The sequence below is a fragment of the Aplidium turbinatum genome, chromosome 3, assembly GCF_918807975.1.
Source record: "Aplidium turbinatum chromosome 3, kaAplTurb1.1, whole genome shotgun sequence".
NCBI classification, from domain to species: Eukaryota; Metazoa; Chordata; class Ascidiacea; order Aplousobranchia; family Polyclinidae; genus Aplidium; species Aplidium turbinatum.
Window position 1 is genome coordinate 21434336 of NC_137474.1, and position 11604 is coordinate 21445939.

Here is an 11604-nt window from a genome sequence, read left to right on the forward strand (position 1 = left end):
TGAGAGTAATGTACGTTGTAGGAGCACTGATTGGATTGCATCTGGTAGAACCTTTTCTATCCCTCACTACGGCAAAAACTAGTAAGTATTCAAAGCTAACAGAAGCTTTCCAAACACTGAATAAAAACCTTCGTGAAACCGATGCTCAGGCTTTGTTCAATCTCCAACAGCCTGCACTCAACTTCATTTTCCTGGAACGCTTCAACCAGACAACATACAGCCAAGATATCCGTACGTCACTTAGTAAAGCAATTAAAGACACACGTCCTGTTATTACCAAAACTAGCGGATGGTTTCCAACGCCAGAAAGGGGACATATTTGAATTTTCAGATGAGGTATCGGAGATTGCTCTGTCAAGAATGGATTCGGAAAAACTAGAAAGTGCCCCTATACACAATCTGGATTCAGAACGGGCGGTAGGATTCATAAATTATGAACTCAAACAACGAGGCGCCAAGAACTTAAAGTGTGCGTCGACTGTTCAAGTAAAGGCCAAATCACAGGACTTGATAGAATCCAAATCTTCTGGTTCATTCCGAGAATATGGCAACATTGCAAAGTTTACGATTCCCGTCATAATGAAAGCCTGGGATGAGCAACAGAAGCATTTGCAACAACAGGGCCTCGCCGGCAAAAAAATAGCTAATGTAGCACAATTTGATAAACGACGAAATAATGATTTAAACAAACTGAAAAAACAAGGCGATCCTTTTACGAAGGACTCTGATGTGGATGAGATTCTAAATAGTAATATAACAGAGATTGAGAAACAGAAGCGGTTATACCTCGAGATCAGATACGCCCGTGACACTGCACTCTCAGTTCCAAAACAAAATGACATTTTTCGTTTATTGAAAGACCATAAAAAGTTGCCATCTTCTGTTTATGGAGCCAATCTGAAAACTTACCTGAGTAATTTGAGTGGCAAAGCGGATGTTACGATGACTGATTTAAATTCTGTTCTTGACGGCATGAATCTAACAAAGAGCTGAATACTGTGTTTTATACTAAATTACATATACGTCATAAGTTTGAAAATATGTTGTTATCAGCTTATTTTTTGTTTGAAATAATCATGAATTCGTATTCTACGCCCCCGAAAACCTATAATTCGACATATTACATGATTATGTTTGGTTAAACTTTACGAAAGTACCCATTCTAAGCGCCATTTTGGCCGCCATATTGGATTACCATTATATTGGATTTTTGGAGGTAATTTCTAATGCCATATTTGAACTCACAGACCCCGAAAACCCCTATAGGAGCACCATAAATACCGCCAAAATACACGTCGTTTGGTGAAAAGGCTTAAAAACTCATATTTTGGTGAATTTATGGATACCCCCTTTTCAGGGGGCATGTACATGGGGGTTAGGGTGGTCCACTATGATAATTATTTTCATATTCCGGATTTGGATACTACTCCACATATCTTAAGCACCGTACCACGTTGCCATCGTGAAATTCGTCAAATAACACACCCCCCTATTTCTAGTTTTTCCGAATCCATTCTTGACAGAGCAATCTCCGATACCTCATCTGAAAATTCAAATATGTCCCCTTTCTGGCGTTGGAAACCATCCGCTAGTTTTGGTAATAACAGGACGTGTGTCTTTAATTGCTTTACTAAGTGACGTACGGATATCTTGGCTGTATGTTGTCTGGTTGAAGCGTTCCAGGAAAATGAAGTTGAGTGCAGGCTGTTGGAGATTGAACAAAGCCTGAGCATCGGTTTCACGAAGGTTTTTATTCAGTGTTTGGAAAGCTTCTGTTAGCTTTGAATACTTACTAGTTTTTGCCGTAGTGAGGGATAGAAAAGGTTCTACCAGATGCAATCCAATCAGTGCTCCTACAACGTACATTACTCTCATGAAATCTAGTTCTAGAAAACATCTTACAATACAAGCGAGCTGGCTTGTTACTTGCTCAAATTTTTGTAGAAATCTATTCACGTCTTGAAGATGGTGAACAACTACAGCGCAAGTGAGTGTCAACCGATTAAATCTTTCATCTTTTAAACATAGGGAAAGATTCTTTTTCGGCGCTATGAAGATATCAAAATCCACTGCTCTGTTCCAAGGCTTATGATTGAAGTCGTGGTTTACGAGCCTTGTTATGCAATCGAGTGCTTGCTCGGTCACACTTGAATGTGTATTAGCCTACTTGCTTCAACGAGGAATTTTGAATAGATTTTGTCCTTTCCAAGAGCGTTCTCTATCTCTGCCGATAACCTCGTGATTATTCTATTGAACATCAATGTTGGATGCACATTACAGAAGAGGTGATCAGGGATGCGCCCAGTCTCAAGTCTTTCAGCTACAAATTTCTCTACCTCTAGATTGTGCAAAGTCTGATCAGTAAGAATGAAGTCAAGTTTTTCAAACAGAAGTTTGGTGCTAACTCCACTAGCAGCTGATAACACATTTAACACGGCAATCTTCAGTTCTGCTAGGTTTTCACGAGTCTCGGATGCAATTGGCAATGTTGGTAGTGGTCGAAACATGCCATTTACCGTTACACCCTGAACTGAGAAGGACCCAGCTCCTTGCTTTTTTGATCCGTCATCTGCGTACGTAACTGCAGATTTTTCATCGCTGTCCATCATCTGTTTTACGATTTCATCTAACGCCAAAGCTTCTAAACTTCGCCCCACCTGTTTCACGTTGCGCTTATCAGGCAACGTATCTCTATCTATTTCATCGGGAGACTCATTATGAAGTTTCCATTTTTGACCAAAAACCTTATTGCAGATGGTCACAACGGCCGCCTGTGTTTCTGACATGTGGTTGACGCTTTTTAATTTAATTGTCCATTGCCTCGTAAACCTCTGGACGCACTTTTCGTTCACCTAAACGGATGTGACGATACTGCGCTGGCATGTCATCATGTTCATCAGATATACTGAGACCAAAATTGAGCTTTCGTTTCTTTCTGTGTCCTCTTGAAACTTCCTCGGAATCACTTACTTCATACTCGCTTCGTTTTTTTCAGCTGATTGTTCGGAGGAGCCACTTATCTCTGCTTTTTCTTCCAAGTATGATTTTTCTACGACAGCCGTCTGGCGCGATCTGTCGATACTCTGCATATCCTGAGGATATTGCTAAACACAATGCAAAATAACAAGCATAATTCATCAGTATGAACATGTATAAATACTAAGGTATATTCACTGTGCATGCCAGCAAAGAATAAGCCTACTTTTGGGATCAAATTCGTATTCTACGCCCTCGAAAACTTATAATTCGACATATCACACAACTATGTTTGGTCAAAATTTACAAAAGTACCCATTCCAAGCCCCATTTTGGCCGCCATATTGAAATACCGCCATATTGAAAATTCTTAGGAATTTTCTAATGTCATATTTGAACACACAGACCCCGAAAAGCCACATATGAGTAAGATAAATACCACCAAAACGCAAGTATAGTGGGTGAAAAGGCCAACAATCTCATATTTTTCTGAAAATAGGGGTACCTTATATTCAGGGGGCATGTACATGGGGGTTAGGGGAATCGTATGTCGAGTTTTCATAAATATTCTAGATTTTGATACTGCTCCACAAATTTTTAGCAGCGTATGGTATGAATCGACAATTAACACACCCCCCTACTAGAAAGTGCCCCTATACACAATCTGGATTCAGAACGGGCGGTAGGATTCATAAATTATGAACTCAAACAACGAGGCGCCAAGAACTTAAAGTGTGCGTCGACTGTTCAAGTAAAGGCCAAATCACAGGACTTGATAGAATCCAAATCTTCTGGTTCATTCCGAGAATATGGCAACATTGCAAAGTTTACGATTCCCGTCATAATGAAAGCCTGGGATGAGCAACAGAAGCATTTGCAACAACAGGGCCTCGCCGGCAAAAAAATAGCTAATGTAGCACAATTTGATAAACGACGAAATAATGATTTAAACAAACTGAAAAAACAAGGCGATCCTTTTACGAAGGACTCTGATGTGGATGAGATTCTAAATAGTAATATAACAGAGATTGAGAAACAGAAGCGGTTATACCTCGAGATCAGATACGCCCGTGACACTGCACTCTCAGTTCCAAAACAAAATGACATTTTTCGTTTATTGAAAGACCATAAAAAGTTGCCATCTTCTGTTTATGGAGCCAATCTGAAAACTTACCTGAGTAATTTGAGTGGCAAAGCGGATGTTACGATGACTGATTTAAATTCTGTTCTTGACGGCATGAATCTAACAAAGAGCTGAATACTGTGTTTTATACTAAATTACATATACGTCATAAGTTTGAAAATATGTTGTTATCAGCTTATTTTTTGTTTGAAATAATCATGAATTCGTATTCTACGCCCCCGAAAACCTATAATTCGACATATTACATGATTATGTTTGGTTAAACTTTACGAAAGTACCCATTCTAAGCGCCATTTTGGCCGCCATATTGGATTACCATTATATTGGATTTTTGGAGGTAATTTCTAATGCCATATTTGAACTCACAGACCCCGAAAACCCCTATAGGAGCACCATAAATACCGCCAAAATACACGTCGTTTGGTGAAAAGGCTTAAAAACTCATATTTTGGTGAATTTATGGATACCCCCTTTTCAGGGGGCATGTACATGGGGGTTAGGGTGGTCCACTATGATAATTATTTTCATATTCCGGATTTGGATACTACTCCACATATCTTAAGCACCGTACCACGTTGCCATCGTGAAATTCGTCAAATAACACACCCCCCTAGTAATAAGAGTGTGAAGTGACTATTCCACATCACAATTGAACCCGTCTCTTGTTAACAATATACCATCAATCTTCACTCAACACATGTGGAACTTGAGTCGAAAGTTAGGAAGAAGACAGGTTGGATAGCAGCTCATATACATAGCGGTTATCAAAAAGAAAGAACAGTCACACTGAGCCGGTTTTAAGTAACTTTTTGCCTCTCTGAGTCAGGGGCGTTGACAGGGGGGTCTAGGTGGTACTTTTGGACCCGGAATATTTAAGGGGCCCGGATTTAAAAAATTCCCCGCGATTTCAAACATTATCAAGATCTTAATATAATCAGATCTAAAGCAATTGCCATCAGAGGTTAAAACAGCCATTTCAGCTGTCAGATGGTAAAGTACCGGCCCCCCTTCTGGGTACCGGGCCCACTTCAGCTTTCTGGTGGTAAAATAGCCACTTCTGCCACCAAACAGTCAAATAAGAATTTAGTCTAGAATAGTGATATCCCTAACCACGAATATTACCCGAAACACGAATTTCAAAATAAACAGGCTAATATTTGTTCAAACTCAAAAATTTAAATGGTAGCTTACAGGTAAGAAGATTACTATCTCTAGGCTATATCTGCACTACAAATTAGACCAAAATCGCTTTTCAGATTGCAACAATTAGCAAATGTTTGACCTTGGCCCAAACACCTTTCCCAAATCAAATTGAAAACTTTCTGACTGTCTGCAGTGCTGTAAATTCTCTTCTGGTGAGCCTAGAATGACCAGTAAAACATCAATGGAATCGAAAAGTAGGCTAATACTCTAGCGCCATGTGACAAATAAAAGTTCAAAAAAGCAACTGCTAGATAGAAATAGTAAGTTTTGCGGTTCAAGAAATTTTAAGATTGCGCAAGATTTGTTAAATGACCATGCTTAAACGACATCAATAAAAGTTTGTACATAACCTCTATATTCATAACTTTGTCGGTCAAGGGGGCCCGAAAATAAATTGGTACCAGGCCCGAGAAATCCTGTCAACGGCCCTGCTCTGAGTCATTCCTTTATGACATCGCACATTCATTTTGTTTATTGTCTCGAGACTTCATAATATAAAAGCTTGAGAATCTTTTCACGTCTTGAATTTGGTAAAGTTTAAATCGCCCTTGATGCAAGTGTTAATAACTTTTTTATATGTAAGGGAGAGTGGGGCACAATTGGACATGGGGTACAATTGGACATCGTATTTTATAGAAAAAATTGGAAACTCTGGAACTCCATGCCTTGGCAAAAAATTGGTTTCACATCAATCGTTGTACTATGAAAATTCTAAGAGTTTGTGTTGGTCGTGTAGCCTATAGGCCTTTCCCGCAGCCAACCAATGAAGCGTGACGTTGAAAACAAAGAACTTCGCTGGCTAAGTTCATAGTGGCAAAGCACAGTTTTAGAACTTTTGGTTGTCGTTGTGATCGCATAGTCGCTGCTTTTAGCCCTACATTTTGTACTAAAAATACTTTGAAGACTGAGGATAACAATTAGGCTAAGTTATCTATTTTCAAAAGAATGCCAGATTTAATGGCAGGCCTGCTCAATGAGATTATGGTGCCTTAACAATTGTGATAACGGATTACTGGTACCGGTAGCCTACCACAAATGAAGTGCTTAGTGAAGGGCCTTCTGAAAGAGTAGGATACTCAATGCTATGTAGGCCTATAGTTTTTCTTCCTTAGTCAAGACACATTTACCCAAAAATTTATACTTGTTAGGGTAATAGTATTAATGAATAGAATCTATGGTGAAATACTGTGCTGTTTGCGGGTGTTCTTTGACATCTTATGATGATGTATCATTATTTAAGTTTCCTGAAGATAAACACCTCAGAAAAGTAAGTCAATAATCACTACTTACACTATTCCTTTTTATTGTCAACCTACTGTTATATGAGTGTTTCACTATGCAACAAATACCGTTAATTACAACAAAACCATTAATGTTTAGATGGTAGATTTATGAAGTGTTTATTATATACTGAAAATGTACCGACAGAGCATGGCAATGACCAGTGCGACTTTTTTGAATTGGACGATAGTCTTGTTAATACGTGTAGCTGTAGCCTACATAAACCAATTTTGGAAAAATACATGTTGGCCATAATTATAAACCACTTGAAAAGTAAGGATGTAAAATATTGATGAACCAGGATTTCTGATGTGATGGACCAAATTGGTTCAAGAAAGCACACTTTCATTATTGAACCATGGCGGTTATCCAATTCTTACACTATACATTTTATTTCCAATTTTAGGTTTGGACTCGTCGAACAAGAAGAAAAAATTTCACCCCTACTTCTCATTCTTACATATGCTCCAAACATTTTACTGAAACAGATATTATACGTCATCGGACAAAAAATGTACTGAAGAAAAGCTCTATCCCATCACAGTTTACATGGAGCAATAAGTCGAATGAAAGAAGACACATATTAAGAGCTGTGCCTGTCAATACAGCAGATGTAGAGTTGACTGAAATTCTAAAAAACATTTCATCGTCAAGTCAAACAGACATATCCGAACTTCAGCCACATTTTGGAATTTTATTTCTTGCCAGCCACCAAGATAAAAGTTTAATTAAATTTTATACTGGTTTTAAGGACATGCAGCCATTTTACAATGTTCTTGACAGTGTGTTGCCAGAAAGAAATCGACAGAACATTGTGTACTATGATGTGAGACATAAATCTACTTATGCAAATGCAGATGAAATCTTTGATGAAAATGCACATTGTAAAATGACAGAAACATCCAAATCTCCAGGAAATGCTCAAACATCTCACAAACTTTCACCTGAGGATGAATTTCTATTGACGATGATGAAACTTCGATTAGGCCTGTTTTATGTAGATATAGCCACAAGGTTTGGAATCTCTGTATCCTCTGTTCAACGCATATTTTATTCCTGGATAAAGTTTCTATACATTAGGCTAGGAAGTGTGAACATTTTTCCTCATCGAGACATCATTTTTTCTATCATGCAACCTCAGTTTAAGCAAGACTATCCCAACACCGTTATGATCATTGTCTGCACCGAGCTACATTTGGCCATGCCATCCTCCTTTAAGCGACAGTCCCAAACATATTCAAACTACAAATCAACAAACACTGTGAAAGGACTAATCGGGGTTGACTTAAAAGGAGGAATAATGTTCGTGTCACAACTGTACACTGGTAGTATCAGTGATAAAGAGATCTGTAAGAGAAGTGGGTTTTTTGAGTTATTGAAGAGAAATTTACATTCTGGGAAGCTCCTACTCAACGATGCCATAATGGCTGACAAAGGTTTTCTGATTGACAAAGAGATAGGTGAAATAGGCTTGAGTTTAAACATTCCTCCATTCTTGAAAAAGAACCCTCAGTTGACTCAAGACGATGTTCTCACAACTCGATCAATTGCTCGTCATTGTATCCATGTTGAAAGGGCAATCAGGAAAATCAAACAATATCATATTTTTGACAGAAAGATTCCTATAAACATGCTTGGAATTCTGAATGAAGTATGGTTGGTGTGTTGTATGTTAACGAACTTTCACGATCCAATTATTTCAGAGCCTGTTGAATAATACCGTAGGCCCTACTGTTTGTTTCTTCGCGTTTGTGTGTATTAAGCATTACAAGTGTAGTTGCACATTTACTAGACTGCTATGGATTGATTTTTGCTCAAGCGCACACCCCAAGAGTCGAACCAGCACCGCTTGATTTCTTTATTTATTAAGTCAAACGCTTAACCAATTGACCTATTGAGACAGACGGAAAGATGTGGTGCATGAACTACAACAGTGACAAAGCTGACTAGATGATCAGTGTCATATACTTTACATAGGATTTATTGATCTATGGTCACAAAATAATATACAATACAGGAATGAATAATGACTAAGAAAAAGCAATCTGTAAAATGAAAATAACTAGTTGATTACTGGTACGCACCTTATACTGTGTTCATTATCTTACGTTTTTAACCCCTCACTACATATTCAACTTAAAACAGCAAAGCCACCCAGCCACGTGTACAAAATCACATTGGAAGCAAATTTATGCAGCATGTATTGTATAATGTATATACAACATTCATGGGTTGTACATTACAATTCATAACGCCAACAGAAACAGTATAAAAAGTGAAGTTATTTGCTGCTGTGCCCAAGCATGTAACGGTAATCTACAATATAATTACTCCGTTTGCGAGCTACTGCTGTCCATTTGTTTTGTAAGAAATGGAAGTGAATACTCAAAATAAAAGGTGGAAAGATGAGGCAGCATGAATTGAGACCACAACACAATGTCAAAATGAATACGTTGCACAAACATGGATTGTGAAGTTGAAACAACAAAATCGCACCATTGCAGTCCACTTATAGCGAGTTGCCCCTGAATTTGATAATAGTACTCATGGTTACTTTTCAGTTTTAAAACGTCATTGTCAAAGTGGAGATAAAAGTCTTTAATTAATGCAACTTCTTTTAAATCTGCATTTCTGTATTTGTAAGGACACTTTACTTCCACTAATCCAAATATACCACGACTTTCAAACTTGTCCACAACTTTACCATCCGGAGTTGAACCTAAAAAGCTAATGCCAGGATTCAGCACTAAACCACAAGGAAAGACATCAACATCCCTACACAGCTCCACTTTCATGTGCTTAGCATAAGCCTTCAAGGCTGTTTTTTCTGTAACATGTCCATGTCGTATACTTTTGACATGATCAAGATTAGGTGCATAAAAAATGTTTTGTAGAAATGAAGTTGATGGCTCAGATTTTCTGTTGAGAACTTTCCCAAAATTGGAAGAGGTTAACCGAAATCTGCGTTGCTCATGCCATAGCGGTGTATCATTTTGGGTTGTTGTCTGTTTCTCAACAATATGTGCTTCCTCCAAATTAATGCTTAGCTTTTGCAAAAAGTTACTAAAATATGTTGGTAAGTCAGCCGTAAAATTTTCAAAGTCTATATTCAATGGTGCCACTGGCAAAAATGGAGGCATTACAGCTTTGTCAATTTTAATTTGAAATAACGACTTTACTACATTGCTGGAAATAAACTGAAATGACTTGCTGCTATTTCCAAAGTCTTGTAATTGATAGCTTAAAGGGCTATTTGCCCCAACTGCACCAAAAATAGTTTCAACAAAAGTATTTTCTTGATAAGAAGGCCTGTTTAGCAAATAACTGAACGGAGCACTGGATGATGAGGAAGACTTAATTTTTGTGATTTCACTTTCCCTAAGTGGTCCTCTAATATCAATACCTCTAGCATCATACAGTCGGGTTTTGATTGGGCTTTTGAGTCGCTGCTTTCCATGATCAGTATCTGCTTTAGCAAAAATACACTGCATCAGTGGTTCTGCGGTAATCACTTCACCTCTTGGTTTATGCCATTTTTGTTCTTGGCTGGTGCATGATGTAGCAGTAGGATTTTCTTTGATGCCTTGCACATGGAAATGATGTAATTTATATATAACAAAGCAGAAACATGGCTGCATTTTCCACCACGTCTGAAACAATTTAATAGATGCACATCAGTACTAAGCTTATTATGATTTTTCACTATTTTTTATGTTATGCATGTCAATATCTGTAATTTTAGAAACAAATGTTCTAGTTTTATAAAGTAAAATCTGCATAACTTACCGTAGGCTATAAAAAAAAATTAATAGTTTTGTTATCAAAACACAAGAGTGACATAAATAAAAATACATACAATGTTTGAGTTTGGTTAATGATTGGGAGACAAAGAAACGACCATACAGTCCACTAGTCTGCTACCACCCTAAATTTAGCCAAGGTATTTTTATATAAAGATGCTTACCCGGCTACACAGGAGCAATTAGCAGCCATCACTTCTTTGGAGCCAACATTTATTTTAGTTTCAACATCATGTGGCTTTTCAGATCTTCTTTGGCTTCTGTAACATGCTGCTTTGCATAAAAACTCTCCGTTTTCATTCAATTTTGTTGAGATTTCTTTTACGTACTCCTCTATAAAAAATTTATAACCACGGTTAAGGGCTTTTGAAGAGGCTCCAATCCAGTTTGATATATCTCCAACATTAAATGAAGGCAAAGATTCTAAGCACTTTGTCCAACAATCCATTTTGCACAATAATGTCAAAAAGTATCCTAGTATGTAAAAGTTGTATCTGTTAACAAACCATATTACTCCGGTTAATTAACATTTAGTGCAAGTACAAGTGACACATTGATTTCAGAAATATAAGGAGATGAAGAATGTACAAACGTTAGTCTTCTTCTTGTAGTAGTAAATAAGACAACAATTCTCACCTATCTTTACTAAGATAGTAATGCAGTATGTAATTTTAAATCTATCGGAATTCTACACCAACAGCATTTTGCTTACAACCCAACACATTACCAGCAGTTTTCTCATTGCCTAGGTTTGTGCAATTAGAAAGCTCATTATCATTATGTCACTTGGCCTGTTTTACTTATAAAAATAATATAAATGAAATACAGTAGAACTTGGATAACTCGTCTTCGGAAAACTCGTCAGTTTGCCCAAGTCGTCAATGATTGCCAGGTCCCGCCAGAAAGCCTATCTTTTGTACACAATCAAGTTCGGTTAAGTGGTCATCGCATAATTCGTCAATTCGATTAAGTCGTCACTGTTTTTCTTCCCCTGGGACGTAAAATTCGTCTAAGTTGTCATCCACCCAAATGCTGGCGTGGCATTTACAGACTCTTTCGAGAAGAAATTACTGCGCTAAGACGTGTGCACGCACACACTCTATCGGGCCAGACGCACATGCGTGGAGTATGTAGGTCTGGTCGATTGCGGGTGTGCGAGCACCGCGCACGTGCTCTGTTGCCGATAAGAGAAGCGCTGTT

General features: G+C 37.9%; 2 protein-coding genes across 2 annotated transcripts; one reads left to right on the forward strand and one right to left on the reverse strand.

The window, feature by feature from the left end:
• The first annotated feature begins 6497 nt into the window (after positions 1-6497).
• Positions 6498-8321, forward strand: LOC145766632 (uncharacterized). Its single transcript, XM_082578346.1, has 2 exons — positions 6498-6590; positions 7011-8321. The coding sequence occupies exons 1-2, from the start codon at positions 6498-6500 to the stop codon at positions 8319-8321; spliced, it is 1404 nt and encodes a 467-aa protein (XP_082434472.1).
• A 227-nt stretch (positions 8322-8548) lies between these two features.
• On the reverse strand, positions 8549-10839 carry LOC145767374 (uncharacterized). Its single transcript, XM_082579183.1, has 2 exons — positions 10569-10839; positions 8549-10254 (listed from the first exon to the last, which is right to left on the reverse strand). Exon 2 carries the CDS (start codon positions 10240-10242, stop codon positions 8932-8934), a length of 1311 nt encoding a protein of 436 aa, XP_082435309.1. The 5' UTR covers positions 10243-10254; positions 10569-10839; the 3' UTR covers positions 8549-8931.
• Positions 10840-11604: the final 765 nt, after the last annotated feature.